General features: G+C 36.5%; 1 protein-coding gene across 2 annotated transcripts in view; it reads right to left on the reverse strand.

Annotated features, from left to right (window-relative positions):
* LOC150091430 (AFG1-like ATPase) overlaps positions 1-24,077 on the reverse strand; it is a 185,816-nt gene that overhangs the window by 138,207 nt on the left and 23,532 nt on the right. For both annotated transcript variants that reach the window (XM_090383864.1, XM_090383871.1), the window contains exons 3-4: positions 23,530-23,590; positions 4,471-4,572 (exon numbers count right to left, since the gene is read on the reverse strand). In XM_090383864.1, the coding sequence (XP_090239990.1) occupies positions 4,471-4,572; positions 23,530-23,590 (163 nt within the window). The remainder of the gene's footprint in view (positions 1-4,470; positions 4,573-23,529; positions 23,591-24,077) is intronic.

Here is a 24,077-nt window from a genome sequence, read left to right on the forward strand (position 1 = left end):
AAAGATGATATATATAAAAAAGAATATCATAAAAAATACTTTATGAGTATTCCAAATTTTGTTCTACTATGTATATTAACTGCCCAATTACATGAATTATTATCAATTAGCAATTCAACCATTCCAGAATTTCTTTATTTATATAAAATAAAGGGTCTCCTCTATTCAGAAGCTTTTGCAGACAGAATATTCATGTTCCTAAGAACATTAAAAAAGAAGTTACAAAAGTTTCCAGTAGGAGATTAAAGGGACTCACAAATATATTTAAATAAGCTATTTAAAAATAACTAAATGCACAAGGCATAATACATTAAGAGTTTAATATCTATATAATATCGGTGTAGATACACCATAGATAACTCTTAAGAAACTATGATGGTAGTTGTTGTAGTGGGCATCATTTGCTCTGTATCTCATATTGTGCTCTTCCTTCACAATAAGTTGCCATGGTATTGCACTATCTCGAATAAGTAATGCTTCACTAATAGAGAAGACTATTTTTACTTATTTTCAGTGAGTACCACCACCCAGGCGGCACCGCTTAAAAGCTATTGGCCTATCATTGGTGGGTGGGCAGGTACCCTGGTATTGCAGACATGACAACCCAGTAGTGATTATCTTCACATGTCTGCAATACCAGGGTACCTGCCTGCCCACCGATGATAGGCCAATAGCTTTGAAGCGGTGCCGTCTGGGTGGTGGTACTCACTGAGAATAAGTAACAATAGTCTTCTCTATTAGTGAAGCGTTACTTATTTGAGGTAGTGCAATACCATGGCAACTCGTTGTGAAGGAAGAGCATAATATGAGATACAGAGCAAATGATGCCTACTACAACAACTACCATCGTAGTTTCTTAAGAGTTATCTATGGTGTATCTACACCGATATTATTTAAATAAACTATATATTACTTGCTTTTCCAAGGAATATTTACAAATAATAAAAGACAACTGCTCTTTAAATTTGAGAGAAGTACCATATCTCTTGAATTCATCACTGGAATCCAGCCAATAAATGAGCATCTTCAACAAATGACATTACAGTGCATGTCAAATATAACTATCAAATTTTAGGCGTGCAAGAGATGAACCAATTATTCACCTGTACTTACGTTATCATACCTACCAACTATTTTCCTAATTTTTATTGCACAAAATATAAAAGCTGCAAACATAAGTTATTTATTATTAGATTTACCAGTGAACCTTACAATAAAGGTCTTATTTATTTATCAACACACTGTGTAGATGCTAATCCAGATAAAAAAAAGTCTTCCAAGTATTTTTCTAATCTCTCTTAAATCTACATAAGCTTTTCATCTCTACAAAGCTCAGCATGATAGTTTACATCAGCTCTTGTAACTTTTGTTTGACTATAAAAAAAAAAAAAAAAAAAAAACTTATGCCCAATGTACTTTCCTTAATTTTTATCACTGGTATCTTCTTGCCCTAGAAAGGGAAAAATGTATTAAGTCTGCTAAACCCTTTTAACACTTTAGCCAACCTTTATTTGCAGAACTGGAGTCTCATTCTGTAAGAATATTTTTTCCCATTCATATCTTACTGCCCTCTTTTGTACAATGTTATTCAAGTCTATATCGTTCCTTTTCTATAAGGTTTATTAAGAAGCCTTACAACTGGTTTATACAGTAGGATAAGTACCTATTTATCTTTACTGATAAAATTTGTATACATCGACAGAACCCACTGAATGAATCTCATGTTTTTTTCTGATAGTCTTATTGAAAGAATAAAGCCTACTGCTTAAACATCTCTATTAACATCAGTAATTTGCCTGTAATGTCACACCATTCTAGTTTGTACATTTGTACAATAGTTTCATGTGTGAAACAATATCAAAATCTTTTCTGCAACCTAAGTAATGTGCAGTACCAACACCTTGATACTGCACATGTCAATGACATTCATATCAGGCTGTAGCTTGCTTGTTTTTTTACTGTACATTGTTCAGTTTTCGTTTCATTGCAATCGGTTAAGTTTTGATAGAACTGTGCCTCTTTAAGTGAATTGATGTTTTAATCCTTTTGTGGAAAAATGAGTGATTATAATTTAGAGCAAAGAATTGATATTAAATTTTTAGTGAAACTTGGTAAAAATGGTGCAGAAACATTGGAGATATTATAGAAACTGTACGATGATGAAACCATGAGTCAGTTACGTGTGTATGAATGGCATAAACAGTTCAAAGAGGGATGGGAAGATGTCCATGATGATGTTGTTGTTGTTGTTGTTGTTATTTGGTTTTTAGGAGCATTAGCAACTAAGGCCATACTGCTCCGGAGATATACAGTGGTCATTCCCTGACCTTTCCGCATCCTCCATATTTTGTGGCTCACGGGGTCCATGATGACAAGAAGACCGTCAACTTCAACAACAGATGAGAATATTGAAAAAATTCAAGATATTGTGTCAACAAAGAAACAGTAAGAACAATTCTGGCAGAGTGGTTGGGCATGAGAAAGGTGTACATGCGAATGGTTCCATGTATCCTGACAGACAATCAGAAGCAGAAATGTGTGGAAGTTTTCGTTGACAGACAAATCAGAAGCAGAAATGTGTGGAAGTTTTCGCTGACAGAATCAAAAGCAAAAGCGTGTGGAAAAAATTTGTGAAACTCCCAACTTTTTGGATTCAGTGATAAAAGGAGATGAATTCTGGGTCAGTATGATCCACACACATAGCATCAAAGAATGCAGTGGCAAACTCCCTCCACTCCCCATTTAAAGAAAGCAAGAATGTCTCGAGGGAAGATCAAGTCCATACTTATCATTTTCTTTGAATGTTGCAGTGTTGTTCATTGTGAATTTGTCCTGCCAAAATATAGTCTGTTAATCAGACATTCTGCATTGAGATTTTAGGAATACTTCGTGAAAAACTTCGAAAGACACAACCCAATTTATGGCCAGACAAAGTTTTTGTATCATGACAATGCGCCATGTCATTCCCCTGTCGCAGTGAGAAAGTTTTGAACAAAAAAACAAGGTCACAACATTGGAGCACTCACCTTATTCGGAAGATCTAATGCCATGTGACTTTTTTCTGTTCCCGAAAATTAAAATCTACCTCAAAGGATAATGATTTGAGGATTCAGAAGAACACAACACAGCAATTAAAGGTGGTATCTTCTGAGGACTTCCACTGCTGTTTTAGATCCTGGGATGGAGTGCTGCATAGGTGCAGCCGGAAAGTACTTTGAAGGGAATAAACAATGAAATTGTTGTATTTAAAATAATAAATGATTTTAAAAGTATTTCTCATTTTTTTTTAACCTTGTATGATGTAAAAAGAATGTTTTTGCATCTAATTCCTTTGTGACTACTTCATAACAGCTAATCAGTTGGCGAGACAAGATCTCCCCTTAAAAAATCCATGTTGTGATTTCTGTATATTTGTGTTCCTGTCAAGATGGTCCTGCATTGCTATTTAACCATTGCCTCCATTATTTTACCTAGCACAGAAGTCAAACTTACAGGTCTGTAATTATTTTGCCCTTTGATTTCCCTTTTGAGTAGGAAACATTTGCACATCTCCAATCTGTAGGGACATCCCTTGAATTTAAAAATACATTCATACTTATGGCTAAATCTCTGTTTAGCTCTTTTTATGATAATTGAACATATTGGATATAATTAGATATATTCTAATCAGCTCTGTACTTCATTCACTTTTAGCTGCAGCAACTTCTCTTCAACCTTCTGTTATTATGAAATCATTTAATTTCCAAAGGTATTACACTTCTGCTAAACCCATCTCTAAAAACTTCATGTGAATGTAGATGCAAAATATTTACTCAATTTATCAGAGATATGTACTGTAATATCAACAGTTATGCCATTCACATCCATTGGGCCAATGTTATGATTCATCAATTTTCTTCTAATACTAACACAAACAAGGAATGCTTTATTACCTTACTTTCTTTTTGTACCCTTAGCCAAAGACTTTTCTCAGTCTTCTTTAACAAGCCTAAACCCCATAAGTAATTTGATTACAGACTAATTTACATCTTAGAGATGATGCCACCAACAGCATCATCCACATACATCTTATGCAGTCACTTATGGACATTCCCAACAGTCACCTTCTAACAACAAGCATTCACTAACAGCATACTGTTTCTGACAGATTTGTGAAGGCAGCCACATTTGATGTCAGCTACAGCAACACCACTTACGGGAAGATGACGTTGTTAGTACAAAAAGAGATAGGAAGGATGTGCTATACAAATAATAATGCTAGAATAAATACAGCATTTCAAAAAAACCTGCGCATATCTTTTGGAGTGGCCCTTGTATGAGCAATACCATTGAAATATATTGTTAAAAATTTGCAAAGCACACAAAAGAAAGTTATACGATTCTGTAATATACATATCACAGTTTGAAAATTTCATATGACAAAATTTTAAAGTTCTGAAAATGGTAAAAGTAGCATATTCAAATGCTTACGAGCATGAACATCCAGCATAAAAGAATGAAAATGTGTTCTCCTCTTCTTTTCCACTTTACAGTGATCATGAAACAAATCCATTAGCATTGTTTTCCCACACCCTACAATTAAATAATCATATGCATGCATCACAAATGATTCTAAAAACAGAAAAATTTAATTACATTAATTTTTATGAATAATTATTACACAAAGTTATCAGTTTATCATATACAAAATTACCAGATTATATGCTCTGTTGCCATAGTTACCTCAGTATGTGGTGTCACCAGGTACTGAGGTAACTATGGCAACAGAGCATACATTGTCTTATATAAGGAGTGGTATTTCAGGAGCAGAGAATTTATTAGTTTGGCGTGTAACATGGGTTTTTTCCAAGCAAGTGTGTTTATTTTGGAACATAACCTTACATCCAAATTATTTTGCAATGCAAGTAAATGTACAGACAGGCCTGTAACAAATAAGACTAATACAAAACAACAAGAAAGCATTCGTACCATTGACCACATTCTTTCCAAGGTGGTATCAAACACACTAGAAAGAGTATGCAGTTCCAGCACATTTTGAATTAGTTTTAATTAAATTATATATTTATTTTTAATAAATATTTTGTTGCATTTTAATTATAAAACCCTGTATATTAGCATTAGTCGAGGCACATAATGCAAGAAAGCAAGTTTATACATCATCAGCAAAAAAAAAACAAAAAAAACCATCCCATTTCACACAATTCAATCCAAAAGTTTGTTTATTTCTTCCTTGAATTTATTTAAGCTGTCAACTTCCACAATGACAGATGGAAGTTTGTTCCAGCAATCAACCGCCTGCTAGCTAAAGGCAAATTTCCACACATCTATTCTACAACTGTCTTTCCTCAATTTTAAATTATGCACCCTCAGGCAACTAATCTGGGCAAAAGGAAGAATCCCATCAACATTGACAATTTGTAATTTGCAGAACACTGCAATTTGCAGAACTTAAGCCTTTCTTTGTAAGAGCAACCCTTTGTTCCATTCACCAATCTCATTGCACTTCCCTGTACTCATTCCAGCAACCCTTCCTAAAATGAGGCATCTAGACCTGTATACAGTACTCCAGCTGTGGCCTGACCATTTCTTATACAAGGGGATAATCACCTCCTTATCCCTGCTAGCAAAATTCCTGTATATCGCTGACAAGACACCATGAGCTACTCTTGCAGACTGTCTGCACTGCTCAGAAAACTTCGTATCTGACTGCACAATTACCTCCAGGTCTTTTACATTCTCTACCAATCTGAGTGTAATACCACACAGTTGATACATTACTCTGGGGTAACTCCCCATATGCAGTGCTTTACATTTCTCAAAATGTTAAACTTTAGTTGCCATCTCAGCTCATCTGTTCAACTTTTTTAGATCCTGTTGCAATAGCAACAGGATCTAGAAAAGTCTATCCTTACTGTCATTAACAACCCTACAACCTTTGTATCATCTGCAAACTTGGAAATTATGCCTGATATAACTTCATCAATATCATTGATAAATACAGAAAACAACAATGGGCCCAACACCGAATGCTGGGGGATTCCACTAATAACATTAGTCCACAAAGAGCAGTGTCCATTGATTACCAGTCTCTGTCTTCTCCCACTCAATTATCCCTTTATCTATAGCAGAAACTTGCCCTTAATGCCATACTGCTCCAATTTTTTTTGTAGTCTTCCATGTGCAACAGTATCAAAAGCTTTCCTAAAATCCAAGTATATGATAACAAAATTATTTTTTGCATCCAGTACCTTTGGGCCACATCATAGTATCCAATCAAATTGGTCAGACAAGACTTCCTCTTAACAAACCCATGCCATGTCTGAACTATACTGCAGTCTTGTCTGGATGATCCTATAGTGCTTCTTTAACCAGTGGCCCCATTATTTATCCTGGAACAGAAGTTAAACTAACATGTCACCTTTTGATCCCCCTTTGTGAATTGGGAATACATTTACATATTTCCAGTTCATGAGAACCTCTCTGAGTCCAAGGATGCTTTCATAATCATGGCTAAGGACTTACCAACTTCCTTTGCTGCCTCCTTTAATATAACTGGATAGATCTCATCCATCACAGGTCCTTTTCTTATGTAGACATGTATAGTATCTTATGTAGGATGGCACCTGAACGAAAGTTCAACTCCATCTTTGTACACTGTGATGTTTACAGAGCACTGTAACAGGCCAGAAATGTGTGTAATGTTATGTTCGTGCAGTGTGTGTGTTGTTGTGTTGTTTCTGGCCGTTCTGTCACCAGGCAGGCGATCACCTGGAAGGTTAGCCCAGTGTCTGTCTACACCACGGGGAGGTAGGCCACACAACTGCACATGAACCATGGCCAACCTCAACAGTCACGCTCTGAATGTCCAAAGAGGGTTTGGAGCCAATCAAAAGAACCCCGTACCAGCAACAACACACACACTCACACTCTCTCTCTCTCTCCCAGGAGACAGGACAGCGGAAGACGAAGAAATAAGGATGAGAATAGCATAAAGTAAAAAAATAATAATAAAAATAAATAAATTAATAAAAAAAAAAAAAAATAATAATAATAAAATATATACATATACAGTAAACCCCCGCTATTCGCGGGGGTTTCGTTCCTGAGAAATGCCGCGAATACCGAAAATGCGAATACTGAGTTATGGCTCCCATAGTAATGAAGGGGTTCCGTTCCAAAGTATGAAATATATAAGAAAAACTAGTCTAAAATTTTATCTATGTATGTATTATATGTACCTTCATAATATGACTATGTACATAGTACATAGTGAAATGCAAGCATATGGCATCGAAATGAAAATAAGAAACAATTTAATATTAAATGTAATATTTATTAGAAATTTCAAACAAATCTTTCAAACCAGTGCCTTTGCTAGCAAAAAAACTTATCCCGCCAGTGCTATCACCAGTTTCGCTAAAGTGTTGATAAAGGAGTTTTGCCTTTTCACGAATGATGAGTGAACTTAACAGAATTTTATTTTGAGTTCGGTCTTCTATCCACAGATTTAAAGCTTTTTCCATTTTTTCTAATTTAACATCATGAGTTAGCAAATTTTTGAAGCAATTAGCGCGTTTTCACGGACACTATGGCGGATTTTTTCTTCCGATTTCTTGATTGATCGTACCGTTGACGCATTGATTTTATAATGTTTTGCCGCTGAGGAGACACTTTCGCCATTAGAAATTTTGTCTAATAACTCAATTTTATTAGCTAATGTCATCACCTTTGATATTTTCCATTACGGGAAATTAGTTATTCCATTAGTTATTCGTAGCCATATTTTTGTACAGGTTAGAAAGAACTTGTCCACAATAAAGTCACTTTCTTCCGTTAACACACCCGATAAAGTCTGTTTTACACTGAAAAATGGTAGATTTATCACTTTTGTAAGCGTATCAATTTATAAATTTATTCAATTTATAAGCATATAAATTAAAAGCAAACGACGAAACCTTCCATGACAAGTGCATAACACATACTGAACAAGGATTAGCGAGAAACATCCACGCTCGCGATTTTGTCACCCCTCCCCCCCACCCACTGAGCACTTTTTTGACCGGGAAAGATAATTTTAGCCATGCCCATGATTTTTTATGGCGAAAAATGTTCACGGCGCTTTAAAATTCACATTGTTTCAGGTTTCATTTTATATTAAATCAGCGACCGCGAATACAGATACCGCGAATAGGGGGGGTTTACTGTATATATATATAATGTTCCGGGAGGCCGAAGTGTCCATAAATATATATAAGCTTTTAAAGAGCTATTTTTCTGATCGTACCATTTCTGTCAAATCTGGACTGGAGGAGGTCTCTCGCAGAGTTACAAGAGGATGTCCACAGGGGTCAATACTTGGTCCCTTGTGCTGGAATCTTGTTTTTGATTCCTGGTTGGTTAAGAGTTTTCCAGCTATTCATATGATCGCATACGCTGACGATCTTACAATATTAATCCAGGGTAATTCTAGGAAAAGCCTTGAAGAATCAGCAAATGCTGTGCTGTTAGAACTCTCCAACTGGTCTTCAACACATAAATTGCAGGTTTCTATTGCAAAAACGTCTCAGATGTTGCTTAAGGGAAAGCTTAACCATGGAAGACCTCCAGTTATTAAATATAGGGAACAATCCATTAAGTACTTATCGAAGACCAAATACCTAGGCATTTATATTGATGATGCTCTCAGTTTCCTACCACATGTTCAGTATGTGAAAGAAAAGGCTAAATTGTTCCTGAGCCGAATTAAACAGATAACAAGACAAGACTGGGGTCTTAGAGGCCAAACCTTACGACTTCACTATAATTGTGTGTTTTTGTCGATAATTTCTTATGGAGCGGGTGCATGGGGCTTTAGAGCTAATAAAGTTGCTGTAGTAAAGCAACTGTTACAAGCACAGAGGGCTGCCCTCCTGACCATGTCAAGAGCTTGTCGAACTACCTCCACCATGGGTCTTCAGGTTTTGCTTGGGAAACTACCTGTCCATTTTGAAGTTCAGTACCGCTACCTTAAGTATCACCTTTTGAAGAAAATACCGTTGACCTATGATAACATCCAATTAGATCTAAGTGCTCCCATTAAGACTGAGAAGACAAGATTAAGGCAAATTTTTATTGCAAAATGGCAGCAAGAGTGGTCTTCATCTGATATTGGTGCAGTCACAAGGGACTTTCTGCCTGTAGCAAGTGAAATTAAAAAGGAGGAGTTAAAGTGGTTTTCGCCGGGCTTATATTGTATGTTTATATTAACTGGCCACGGAAGTATAAATAGTAAACTTCACAAACTGGGACTTTCACCAACAACATCTTGTTTGTGTGGCCAGGAAGAAACTGTTAACCATATTCTTCATCAATGTCATTATTATAACGATCTTCGACGTGACCTACTTAGTGTAGTTCCTAACTTGGACTCCAGCAACAATAAAATTCTGGTTGAGTCTCAGACAGCTTTTAATGCTATGAATGTGTTTGCTTCTCGTGCATTTAAAAGAAGAACCGAAATTAGGTCCTAGTTTTACTGTTCCTGCGAGTTCTTGGATCCTTTATTGGATTAGGAAAGAAATATCTCTCATTTTTTATCGGATTCTATATTTGCAACTAATTAGTATCATAAAGTGCTACACTATACTTTCCTGGATTTTATAATAGACTTGTTCTTGATGTGAAACTGTTTTCTGCAGAATAGGTTTTTTCTGTATAAGGAATTTTGCTCTACTCATCGAGATACTATTTGGCCTTTAGCGTTTCATAGTTTTTGGAATTAATATTACTTTGTGAGTGAATACCACACACAAATTGTATTTAGGCAAGAACTTTTTAAAACATAATTTTGAACCCTGCCTAATGTGATCTCATCTAGGATTTGGACATGTATATTACTTTTGCGTTAACCCTGAAACATTTTATTTATTGGGCCAGGTTATGGCATTACCCTGGCATTACATTGGACGAATCTGTACATAGTGTATATTCTGTTGTGTTCCTGAAGAAGAGGATATTGTACATATTGCACATAGTGTCTTTCTATGGAGCTTTTCAGAATTCGTGGAATTTGCTTTCACTGTGTTTTTTTTTTTTTTTTTTTTTTTTTTTTTTTAGAAGATCAATCATTTCTTCAACAACTGAAGACGTTCTGCCTACAAGAGGTTAGGCAAACTGTAATTAAGATGTTTTGCTGATCCTAGTTCCTAGGATGGGATTTTCCATGAGATAGGTCTCCATGGTTAGAGAAGTTAGTCCACTTCTCCACTTCTTCCTACTTTATTCTTGCTTAACTTCTCACCTCTAACTATTGGAGAGTCCCTCTGTTGATTCTCCTCTATTCTATCCATTTACCTCCCCAGATCCCAAACTTCTCCCTCTGTATTCCTCTTTTTCCACTTCACTCTCTTTTTCGGGCACTCTCAGGTGTTATGCCCTGGGCTTGCCCAGCAGGAGATAATTGATCCTGGCCGCCTCCACGTGGCGGGGATGGGGGGTGAGACGTAGTGACCAGGTGTTACTGCTTCTTACCTGCTAAGAGCCAGGCACCGGCCGATAACATAACAACAGAACACATCATAACACTTACACGACCAACACACTACATACAATTGGCCGGTTTTGGCATAAGCTTCAACACAAGAAGTACAATAGCGGCTTATGGGGGAAACCCTGGGATCCACCACAACAACACATGAATATCCCTGAATATCCCTGTATATATATATATAATAAAAAATAGAATAAAAATAAAATTTAATTTAAAAAAATAAAACAAAAGAAAAATAAAAATAAAATAAAAAATAAATAAAATCATTATCCATGTCTTTAACCATGTCTTTATGCAGTGCTGCCCAAAGTAGTCCATGAGGAGAAAAGGTGTATTGTCAAACAGAAGTAGTAATGGCATTCAAACATGATCAGCAGGAACAAGTTCTAGATATAATTCTGAATTCTGTTAATCTGGAGTGGTGTCAGAAGTCTTTGGTCGATGACGGTATTACTGAGCAGAGGAAGGATTTAGTTGCAGAGAGTCTTGATAAGGGATGAGTCAGAGAAGTGCAGCATCTGTTAAAATCTTTGCGTGTTCTTGAAAACCACAACAATTTTGTATATGACATCAGGACGACGAGGCAGTACACAGTTGTATTATGATTTATGATGTGTTTTCAGTCTGATTTCTTGAATTAACATTGAGGTTGAAAGCCTTCCTGCGATTAAAAGCAGAATTGCAGAAGGTTTGAAGGGCTTGGAAATTGTTGACAGAAATGAGTATCTTCTCACCTCCAGGTTGTTGTTGTTGTTTGGTTTTTAGGAGCATTAGCAACTAAGGCCATATTGCTCCGGGATATGCGGTGGTCAGTCCCTGACCTTTCCGCATCCTCCGTATTTGGTGGTGACGGGCTCGAACCCCGGTCTAATCAAGAAGCGTGTGCTGCACACTGCTGCTCCTTCCCACCTGGCTACGGAGGCGCCTCACCTCCAGGACACAAGTTTGGTACTGTTGTCTTAAGAGCCAATCTTAGGTCCTCGTAAATGGAGCATTCAAAAAGTACATGAGGAGAGTCTTCCAGTAACCCACATCAACAGGAGACTGTATTGGAAAGTCTGAATTGGTAGAGTTTTGCGTTAAGCGAACCATGTCCAGTGAGTAAAGGAGGTAAAAAGTGATGGTGAAAATCATTTTCTGGTGGATGATGAAAGTAGTGCGGTTACGTCGGGAATGAAATTTTTAGTAATAGCTCCTTTTTCGGTAGAATTCCATCTATTTTGCCAGGTGTTCACTAACAAATTCCAGCATCTGGTTCGCTCAGTTTTGGGATCAGCCCGAGGGCAATGATTCCCTGAAATTCCATAGAAATGCCTTTCAGATGTAAAAGCAAAGCCCTCTAAACACAACATGCAGGTCAAGTGGTATAGTGCCTGCAAGAGTCTGTAGAGCTGGAGTTGATATTGTTCAGCAAGCGTGAAGTAGGCTAAGGAGAAAACAACGTTGAATAGTGGATAACTTAGTTTGTACAGTTTTAAGTGCAGTACATCTAAACCAGAAGCTAGCAGCATAGCTAGTTGTAATTGAAATTATGGCAGCATTATAAAACAGATGTAGGGTTTCAATGTTCAATCCCCAGTCTTGTCTGGTAATTTGGAGCAGCATTGTGGTAAAACTCTTAACTTTGACGGACAGATGTTGAATATGTGCAGTAAAGGAAAAGCGATCGTCGATGATAACTCCTAAAAATTTGGTGCTTCGGACAAGTGGAAGTGATTTCTTGTCAAGTTTTACAACTGGTGGTCTGCCATAGTCTAATTTGTGTTTAAAAATCATGATCTTCGATTTGGTTGGGGATAATTTTAATTTGTTCTTAGAGGACCAAGACAACAGTTCAAAGAGTACTTTATTGGCATAGAGTTCTAAATCCAATCTTGAGTTTCCATTCACTAAAATGATAATGTCATCTGTATATGCAAGTTGTTGCACATTTTGAAATTCAGTTGTCCTAAGCAGCCAATCATCAAGAACTAGGTTCCAAATCAAGGGACCCAAAATTGATCCTTGAGGGCAACCACGGGAGACAGATCTGTGAATCTTCGTGCTTTTAGTGATGATGGTGACAATGCGATCGGCAAAGTAGTTTCTTTGCCGATCGCACTGTCAAGAAGAGAGCAATGATTGGAACAGAGTCTACTGAGGGCACTCACACCATAGAGTATCAAAAGCGCTCTCAAAATCGATAAAGATTGCCATAACATACTTGGAAGTGGAGCTGTCAATAAGGTGAAGTTCTAATAAGGTGTCTTTGCATCCAAGCCCTTGCCTAAAACCGTACTGAAGAGAGGATGTGGATCTTGTAGCTCCCTGCAGTGTGGTAATTTTATTAGCGATTAATCTCTCTAACACTTTTCCCAGGTGAGAGAGCAAGGCTATGGGGCGGTAGGATCTGGCATTATCTAGTGGCTTACCAGGTTTATGTAAAATCTTAAGAATGGCGTGTTTCCATGGTTAGGGAAACGTTCCAGTATTTAAGCAGTTGTTGAATAATTTAAGTAGAACTTTGGGCCTTAGGTCATAAAAATGTTTGATAAATATATTGTCAATCAGGTCATTGCCAGGACATTTGTTTGACTGAATTTTATTCAAGATTGAAGTAAGTTCCTCTGCACTGAATGGACTTGTTTCTTCTAAAGGAAGGTATTTTTCATTTAAATCTCGAATAGATAGATGGTGTGAAGTGTCAATAGTGAGATCATCATTAGGCAGCAGTTGGTCCAAGATGGCGTTTATGGAGTCAGTTAGTGTAAGAGTTTCCATACTGTTGGAAGTAATGGAGTTAAAAATGTCACCCAGGATCATTTTATTTTTAGCAATTTTATAAATGATGCCCCAAGGATTATTATTCCCAGACATATGGACAAAATTGTGCCAGGATTGCAATTTGCTTTCATAAATCAATTTTATGTATTTTCTTTTGAGAGTTTTGTATTCTTCGTGTAATCTGTTGACTTCTTCTTGAGGCCAAGTACGCCATTTGCGCTGAAAATTTCTTCTGGCTTTATGTACAAGTTTCCGAGTAGAGGAAAGTTCGTTATTCCACCAAGGTGTGTAGTTAGTTTTTAGTTTCTTTTTATGCATAGATTTCTGAATTATGAAGAACTAACTACAATGTAAATCACAAAGAGATTACGAAGAGGTTGTTGAAGAGGAAGAATTGATCCCAGCAGGAAGACGATATAGCGATGGTCACTTGTTGTTAGGTCAGTTTCAACATGCCAGTCAATAATATAAGGAGCAATATGAGCTGTGGCCAGAGAGAGAGAGATGTCTATATTTGATTCACCCAGGGAATTAGAAAAGGTACGTGGCTGGTTTGGTTGATTCAAGACAGTAAGCTGATGGAAGAAGATGGTATCCTCAAGCAGTAATCCCCGAGCATCTGTGAAAGAACTATGCCACAATGCAGACTTGGAGTTTGAGTCGAGTAAAATTAACAGAGGAATAGGACCTAATAAACTGAATACGGAATCAATATAGTGTAAGTGAGGGATCAAGTCAGATGACGGAGGGCAATACATTGAGATAACATAAGTCGAGTGATTTGGACTCAAGACTTGAATTCAAATGGCATGCTGTGACGTTAAACAGGACAAGAGTAAAACGTCAACATTTTTATTAAATATTACGATGGCTACCTTAGGATCGGATGAGTTGGTTGTAAAATCCAAGAAGAGCAAGGGTATCTGACAATTCGTCCTTTACTATGATATGGTTCTTGAAGAATAAGAATGTCAATGAGTTCCTCCTCAGATACACAACGTAGCTCATCTGCCACGGTGCGTGAATGGTGAGCATTGGCTTGCAGAAATTAAGTTGACAGTCGAGATATTTGGCTGGGAAGCGCTTGAATTCGACAAGACTGTGATATTAGAAGGGAATTGTTTGTTTCCTTACTGTGTCTTGAGCCTTTATGTATTCAGGACAGTTGATATCTCTGACCGAATGACTGGCATCATGTTTGTGCCTGTTGCAATTAATGCAGACAGGCGGTTGATCCTTGGTGGGGCACTCAGCAAAGATATGGCCTTGTTTGCCACAATGTCCACAAGAAGGTCTTTCTTGTTTACACGTACTTGAAGTGTGTCCGAAAGCAAGACAACAGTAGCACTTCGTCACAACAATGAAAGGCTTAAATTGGTGAGCGGTCCACCCAATAAATAAACTGTCTAAAGTAGAATTAGCTTAAAAAATAATTTGGGTTAAAATTAAACACCCAATTCGAAGTGTTCTTTGATTTGGAGCTAATTTTAAATTGGAAAATGATCTCTTGTGAGATTTCTTCATGTATGAAATTAAATTCTTTCAGGTTTTTGAAGTAGAAATCATCAAGTGTTTCCTCTTTGGTTAAATCATTATCAATATTGTATACCAATAAGGTTGGATTCAATTTCTTAGGCGTCTCAGGGGTGATTCCAACATCAGACAGGATTTTTGAGGAAGAGATGGTATCCAAACCTTTACGGGAATTAGTTTCTAAAATTACGCCTTTGTTTTTAATGAGATAGAGAGCTTTAACTTTGACTTCTTTCAAGTCTTGCTTTACAGTTTTGACTACACGTTCTTTAACATCAGTGCTCGTAGTAAGAGTAGAACTCTCAGAAGCCTTTAGCAGTAATAAATGTGGTTTTCTGGTTGAAATAGTTTTAACTTTAGTGGATTGCAGACTGTCTGTTTGGTTAATAGAAACTTTTGCAAGGGATTGTGCAGTAGCCTCAGAGAAGTTTTCAGGAGAAACTACATTCAAAGAAGTATCAACTAATTCTGTAGAAGTTGAAGATTTTGCCACAGAAGCATATGAGAGATATAGGTGTAGGAATAGTTTTTGAGTCATCACTTCTTATCTGCCGCATCTTAATTTTCATCTTAAGAGCTTCGTTTTCTGTAATCAAGCCATTCACAACTAATCCAAGACCGCTCCAAGAATGAAGAATAGCTTTGATGGCAGTTTTTGTGACCTTACTATTGTCGTTTAATAAGTAAGTTTCAATTTCTTCTCGCAGGAAAGTAAGTACATCGACAGGGGAAAGATCTGAAAGTAAGACAGTCCTGACATTTGGTATTTTAATTTTCCTGGCGGTTGAAGTAGCAGCCCTAGTCAAAGTGTCAGGACTAAAAGGTTTTACTTGAGAAGAATCAGTAGCAACATTTGTGGTCGTAGAAATTGGTACTTTACTTGAAAATTCAAGATGTTCTGGTTTAGCCTTAGGAGCGGTTACACTTGTAGTTTCCCTTGTCTTACTTTGTTCTTGTGAAAAAACTAGAGGTGGAAACTCATCGGTGTTTGCCGACAAAGTAGTGGCGCCTGTATTTTCTTCCACGTTGGGGGTTTGTTTTTGGGAGGAATCCAATATGGAGAAGTCTCCTTTATCACGGGGCAAGTTAATAGCTTCACTAATAGCCTCTGTCATCCTGAAACTTTACAATTTTTAGCAACAAAAGACAATTGTGGGATGAAGGGTTTTTACCCTTGAGGTATTTACCTCAGATGGTTAAATAGGCATACAACAAGGAGTGGCAGGGAGGAAGCGATAAAAGTATCGCCCCAATATGTGCACTAACTTGACCTTGGGGTAGCTTAATTCGCCCTTCTTGTATGAGCTGAACTACTTGTGTTGGAAAATCTTTTGTCAGTAAGGTTGCTTATGCAGATCTAAAACTAATAAAATAACTTTACCTGATGACTTCTTTCAGAAGCTGGTACACTCATTTTGGAGACTAAATATTCTTCTTCCTGATGATACCAAATACTACTATTATTAACTGTTCAGGCAATTAAATTAAGACCAAAATAGTAGAGCACTTTTTCACTCGACTGACGTGCTGCGTGAGCATGTGATGTTGAACGTAGTTTATGGCAAAAGTCGGTCCCTTTCTTATGTTCAACTTCAACAATTTCTCCTCCACTTTGCTCTCGGTTATTACAAAATCATTTAGCTGCTTGTTAGAGTTTAATAAGCTTTTGGCCGGCACTTCCCTACAGAATTCTTCATGTGTGAATGTAGATGCAAAATACTGATTCAGTTTGTCAGCTACCTGAGCAGAATCATCAACAATCGAACCATCGATATCAAGTGGACCAATCTGGTTCATCCCCTTCTTTCTAGAGTTTATATAAGTAAACAAGTCTTTGCTGTTTTCCTTTGCAGCTGTTGCCAAATATTTCTCGTAATCTGCCTTCGCTTGCCTAACCTCCTTTGTGACGTGATTACAGACTAACTTATATCTACCATAGCCTTCTGTGTCTCCTGATAATTATATGCATCCCATGCATTTTTGTTCTCTGCCATGAGTCTCATTAGTTCATCTGACATCCATTTAGGCCTAAACTTTGAACAGTATTTCTTAGTTCGAACAAAAAACTTCCAAGGTTACTTCCTTGAATGCTTTCCATTTAATTTGCTGTTGGTTACATCATTAGTTAGTCTCACTGTATAGAATTTAAAAACTGTCTGAGACCACTGTAGTCACCTTTGTGAAAGCAAAAACCCTTCCCTTTACCCCTGATGGTAGTTACATCTTTGAGTAAATCCCACATCGATACACTGTGATCACTGCCACATAGTGGTTCCTTTATCTGCAGATTCTTAATGCATGAATAATCACTGCTGATAATCAGATCAAAAGTATTCTCCCTCTGGTTGTCTCTTGAACAAGCTACTGTAGAAAACAATTATTCAATAAATCCACAAACACCTTGCTAGTGTGCGAGTGACCACCCACAAGTTCAGTCTATATCTGGGAAGTTAAAATCCCCCATTATAAGGCAATCTAATATGTTATTACATCTTACAGTGTTCTGCAAGTCTGCCAAAAAAAATTAAAAATTGAGAACTATTGATCACAGCCAACACACTTTTTACAGCACTTGATAAAGTATGGGATTTTGTATGCAATCAAAACTTAGTTCCAAATATCACAAGGGAGTGCTGATGTACAAAGTGATATCCATGCAATACATGGATCATAACAAATTTAGAACAGCAGCAACTACTCAAAGCATTCACCACCACATTCAGATATTGAGTGTAATTATTTTCCATGAGAAAGTACGATCCTGCTTGTGGAAAATAATATATCTGTTGGAAATTGCTGAAACATCTCAGCATATAACATCTTTTAACAATGGAAGCTATGTCAGATTACTTCTGTAACAATGAGAGTTTAGGTAGATTGGCTGGTGACTAGTCTGGAAATCTGGGGGGGGGGTATATTCATGTGGACAATAACTACCAAATAGTGCCATAGGGTGGCTGGTTTTTGGTATTTTATGGTTCAGCCACAGGCTGGCACCAGTAATTGTTTTATTGGATGTATAACATGGGATAGTGTATCCCTGTAGATGAATATTATAACACAGCAACTATCACAGCCTCATTATTCTTCAGTACTGCTTAATCAGCAAAGTATGGTTGTACTTATGAATTAGCATCTGCAATTCCATCACGTTCTTCAAAACCCAAACACAATGTCAAGTCAACATCTGTTCAAACTTAATGAGCTCACTTTTCTTTTTTTATTCATTTAATAAATATTAATGATAACATGGTGAATAATGCAAAATGAATGAACAACATGCCTTATAAAGTAGTATTAGCAGAGCTTGATAAATTATGCAAAACCCTACTCGTCACACAAAACAGGGACTCGACCCCACTCCAAAAAGTGTTTTTTTAATGGCATAAAGTCATAAGAATAAGAAGTAATAAAAACATCAGCTTTTGATAATATAGTTTATTATATTAAATTTCTCCACATCTCATGTCATACATTTTTAATTTTTTTTTATTTGAATGGCCTTTTACATGATACATTTTACTTGAAAAATACTACTACCAATAGCAAATTCTGGTTTAGAACAAATCAGTTCATTAATTGATTACTGTCAAGATGTTCTCAAACCTAGAACTTTGTTGTATGATCTTTTCTTGGACTTAATTAAATTCATGATGCTAAAACCCCTTTCATATGATACCGTTGAAGTTGGAAGGACTGCCATTACAGAGATCAACTTAAAGAAAAACATATATCTTACTCTGTATGATTCTATTGATTTTAGAATATCCTCTAGCTTCAAATGTGTACATAACACTTTAACTTCAAACCATTCATTAAGAATAGCTTCTGTTACATTCTCAAGAGAATCTTTAGATATCATGTGATGAAAATGGCGAGTGAGCATCTTAATCTCACTTCTGGACAGCCCCAAAACAGTCTTGGATATGGAGCAGGCACAAGATACTTTGCAATGCCATGCTTACCAACACTAGGTAGCTCTATCATTGCCTAAGCCTAAGGAACACCTAGAGTGAATAGGTAATGGTGAGTAAAAATCCTAGGTCACAGTTGTATTGCATGAATAAAAGTAATGATTATGACATTGAAAACAGCTAAAATAAAATCAAGGGGCAAGATATAGACCTCCATCCCCAGTGTCCATGTTCCAGGCATTATAGTACTCTCACCTTACAAGAGGTTATGTACTAATGAGAAGAAAGCATGTTGCATGTCACCTACAGCCCTAACATCTCAGAGAACCATAACAATGGCCATAAACTTTGTATGTACCATAATTCAACAGTGCCATGCTCAACAAGACCAGATGGAACTGCCATGGCTTAAGCCTAAGGAATATCTAGAGTATATAGACAATGGGGAGTAATCACCCTGGATCACAGTAGTATTACATGAACAGAAGCAATGACTGTGACATTGAAAACAACAAAACTAAAATCAAGGGACAAGACACTGACCTACATTCACAGTGTCTATGTTGCAGACACCACAGTACTCTACAATAAGTAGACATGTGATATTAAAAACAATGCATAATGACCACAGACCTGTCATCCCAGAGAACCATAGAAATGGTCATAACCTACGGAAGAACCATAAACTACCAGTGCAATGCTCACCAACACCAGGTAAATCTGTCAGTGCCTGAACTTAAGGAACACCTAGAGTGTATAGGTAATGGTGAAGAATAATCCCAGATCACAGTAGTACTGCACGAACAAAAGTAATGACTATGACATTGAAAACAACAAAAATAAAACCAAGGGGCAAGATACAGACCTACATCCCCAGTGTCCAAGTTCCAGGCATTACAGCACTCTCACCTACAAGAGGTTATGTGCCAATGAGAACAAAGCATGTTGATGTTACCTACAATCCTAACATCTCAGAGAACCATAACAATGGTCATAAACTTGGTATGTACCATAAATCACAAGTGCCAGGCTTAACAAGACCGGATGAATCTGCCAGTGCCTGAGCCAAAGGAATATCTAGAGTGTATAGGAAAAGGTACACACAAGGACATATCCAGGAGGAAAGAAAAGAGAGGAAAGAAGGAGAAAAGAGGGAAGAAGGGAAGAAAGAAGAAGAAGGAAAATGGAAGAGAGGGGAAAAAGAAAGACAAGAAGAAATGGACACTACCATGCCAGATTGCGTACCAATATGAACTGATCACATCATTCCCACTCTTGGTCAGGATTGAGCCCTGCAAGAGATGGAATAGTACATCCCTCCCACTCTTGGCCAGGACTGAGCCCTGTGAGAGATGGGGTATAGGGATATCGAAAAGTAAATGATAGTCCTTATATTATTATAGTTTAATTTATTTTATTTTACTTATTTTATTTTAATATATTTTACTTTATTTTATTTATTTTAATTATCTTATTTTATTTTACTTTACTTTATTTTAATTGTTTTATTTATTTTATTTTACTTTACTTTATTTTAATTGTTTTATTTATTTTATTTTATTTTATTTCATATCCAAGGGGAAATAAAACCAAAAAAGTGTGCCCTGGTAATTCTGAGGGGACCTTCCCTGATGCATTACCCGGCCACACAGGATTAACTTGATGGGACATCAGACGTCCAAAAACTTAACCACAGGACCGGATCAGTCCGTGTCCTCTTAAGATAAAGTAGATCCTGGCTGCCTCCATGTGGCTAGGGATGGGAGTGAGGGGCTGTGACACAAACCTGCCACAGGCCCCTACTGCTAAATGCCAGGTGCCGGCTAACACACAACGCAAACACAACACTAATGCACACCTAATTACATATTTCATCTATCAGATGCATTTTTTTTTTTTTTTTGTTTTTTTTTTTGTTTTGTGTTAAATATATATGTGAAATTTTGATGCTCTTTTAAGTTCTTTTCTAAGCCGGCAACTTGGCAAAAAGCCTAACAAACGGCGGATATAGGGGAAACCCTGGAAGCCGCTAATAACTTACAAATACACTTTATCTGTATACATGTCGCGAATGGATATATATGTGAGAATGTATATAAATTGTATATAAATCTTGTATCATGTATATATAAATGGATGTATATAAATCTTGAGAATGTATATAGAATTGTGTGTATAAATAAATGTAAAAATGTAAAAATGTCCAAAAAATCTGTCATTTAAAGCTTTTATACCTGCTTTAATTAATTTAATTCTGTCATGTTGCTATTCCAATTTTCCCTGTGACATTGCAGATAATTCAACTTCTTGAAATTTTCCAGATATAGTTATCAAAAAGTGAAGCCTTTCTTGGCAAGAGCACCCCTTTGTTTCCCTCATCAATCTTGTTGCCCTTCTCTCTACCCATTCCAGCAGCTGCTCTACATCCTTCCTAAAACAAGGCCACCAGACCTGTGTGCAGTACTTAAGATTTGGCCTGACAATTGCTTTATGCAATGGGAAATCAACTTTCAGGGATTAGGATCTCTGCTAGCAAAAATCATGTATATCACAGACAAAACACCATGAGCTATCCTGGCAGCCTATGTGCATTGCTCAGAGAACTTCATATCAGACTACACAATTACCCCCAGGTCCTTTTCGTTTTCTACTAACCAGAGCGTAGTACCACACAGCAGATATATTACTCTGGGACTACTTCTACCCATATGCAGTACCTTGAATTTATCAATGTTAAACTTGAGAAAAGCAGCTATTTAATATTAATGAATATTAATAATTATATTAAATGAGGTAGCAGAGGAGGTAAGCAAACCCTTAGCCATAATTATGAGAGCATCCTTGGATTCAGGGAAGGTCCCTATGGACTGGAGAAATGCAAATATATCCCCAATTCATACAGGGAGATCAAAAGGCGACATGAGTAATTACAGACCTGTTAGCTTAATGGTCTAAGGAAAATAATGGAATCACTAGTTAAAGAGAAAATGCAGGACCGTAACAGATTTGAATGCTGGTACAGACCTGATCATGTCTTGCAGTGGACCTGGTAGGATGGAAAGGAAATTGGCTACAAAAGCTTGTCAAGTTTAAACTGCCAATGCAGAGAATGAATACTGCTTAATATAAGAGGTTATCAGTTAATAAAGTTATAATTTCCTGATAACAGAAGGTTAAGCAAAGTTAGATTTTGCTTCTAATGCTCTTGGCATTCTGGAAGAAGGCTAATTTCTGTTTGGCTACGAACTACAATTGTAATGAGTAATCCCCTCCAGAGAAACTGCAAAATTATTTACTAAACACGGTTGACCCTCTATTAAACCATGTTTAACAACAGTGGTCTTGAAGAAGCCCTTTCAATAAGGGGGAGGCACCTGCAAGCATTGTATACTACATTTACTCAATAAGTTAATGTAGCATACAATGAGCAACTTGAACTAAGCTGATGTGTGCGAACTATGCTGCTGTTTATACTTTTGTATCTATAATGTTGTGAATTCAAATGTTTCTACTTCTAGGAGGCCTCAAGTTAAATTTTTTCAGTAGTCTGAAGCACCAAATTGGAGTGAGTAATTCTTCTTAAGACATAACAAAAACTGTTTTCATAAACCAGGAATCTATTATTGGCCACCCAATTGAGAGAATGATATGAAAGAAGCACTAGAAGCAAAATAAAGTACAGCACAGGCAAACCCCATATAACAAGGTACTTCTACAACACAGTTTCACTCTAACATGATTATAAATTGCGGCAATCCTCACACAACACAACATAATACAGTTTCACTCTAACACGGTTAGAGAAATGTGACAAACCTTGCATAACACGGTATTTTTGAGCCTTGTTCGGAAAAAATCCTGCTATTATGATGGATGTAATTTTTCAATGTTTCCATTCTTTTTTTGTGAATCCCTGTTGTTGATTCGCTAGTCATTATACAAACAAATTATTGGGAAATCCCTGTATTTTATTTTGTTGGGAAATCCCCGTGTTAGGTAGCACAATATTCTGTGCTACCAGTATATTGGAAAGCAAATAAAAAAGTTTGGGTAACTGCCAATTTATTTAAAGAATGGTTTCTAAATTGTTTTGTGCCAGCTGTGGAAAACTATTTAAAGTGGAAAAATCTAGATTTCAAAGTTTTATTACTATTGTATAATGCATCAGGCCATCCAAAAGATTTAATTCATCCAAACTTTGAAGTAATGTTCCTACCACCTAATACAACTTCTTTAATTCAGCCATTAGTTCAAGGCATTAGAACATTAGAACTCATTACATCAGAAAATTGTTACGATGGATTTTGGAGGAAAAAAAAATTGATTCTGAATCTATTGAAATGATGGAGGCACGGAAACATTTGTCAATTGTGGACTGTATTGGAATCATAGCTTTATTGCTCAAAGAAGTAAAACCATCAACATTAAATGCGCGTTGGCAAAATGTATGACCAGAGTCATTTCATTAGGAAATATGGTTGAACCAGCAGAAAACAGAATTGGTCTGATAGTCGAACTTGCTAAGTTGGTAGGAAGGGAAGGTTTTGATGATATGGCTACTGAAGACGTTCAAGAATTACTGGTAGAAAATGAGGCTGGCAATGTGGATTTGGTGGAAATGGCATTAGAGGTAAACCAAATCAAGTCAGAGGATGCATACATAATACACTCCAATATATTCGATCAATCACATTCATTTGTTTACTACTTATAAATTCAATTATTAAAAAATTAATCCTCCTATATTAAATTATTAAAATATTATTAATCTCCATATCCCTTTATACTTACCAACTGATCCATATAGGTAAAGTCCTTTAGGAGTCATAATTTTTGTATCAAATCTGAAAAGCTAAAATGGCAAATTTAATATTCTGTATACAGTTAATAAAGTGTACATAGAAATCATCAGAATTTTTATTTTTTTTGTTTTATCTGCTATGTGAATACACAGTTATCAGTTCATTAAACATTTGTGTTTAATTAACCTTTGACACCATTAAAACAATAATTTGTCACTTTGACTTAAATCTAATAAAATATTAAATCTAAAATCTGAACTAATATTTGGAGTTAGTTTATCAGCAATCTCCATTTTATAATACTGATGTTTCTTCAATAAATACAGAATGCTCTGCGATTTAATCTATTAATATAGCATCTGATAAGCACACATTTTATACATTTCATATATTATATAATACATATATTATACACATATTATATATACCGATGAGCCAAAACATTATGACCAGCAAGTCGTTATGCAAATTGAAGCAACTGTAAGTGAACTACGGCATGTGCGCAGGTCGGGACATAGTATAAAAAATACCTGATAC

This window comes from Mastigoproctus giganteus, chromosome 1 (assembly GCF_048544385.1).
Source record: "Mastigoproctus giganteus isolate SK-2022 chromosome 1, ASM4854438v1, whole genome shotgun sequence".
NCBI lineage: Eukaryota > Metazoa > Arthropoda > Arachnida > Uropygi > Thelyphonidae > Mastigoproctus > Mastigoproctus giganteus.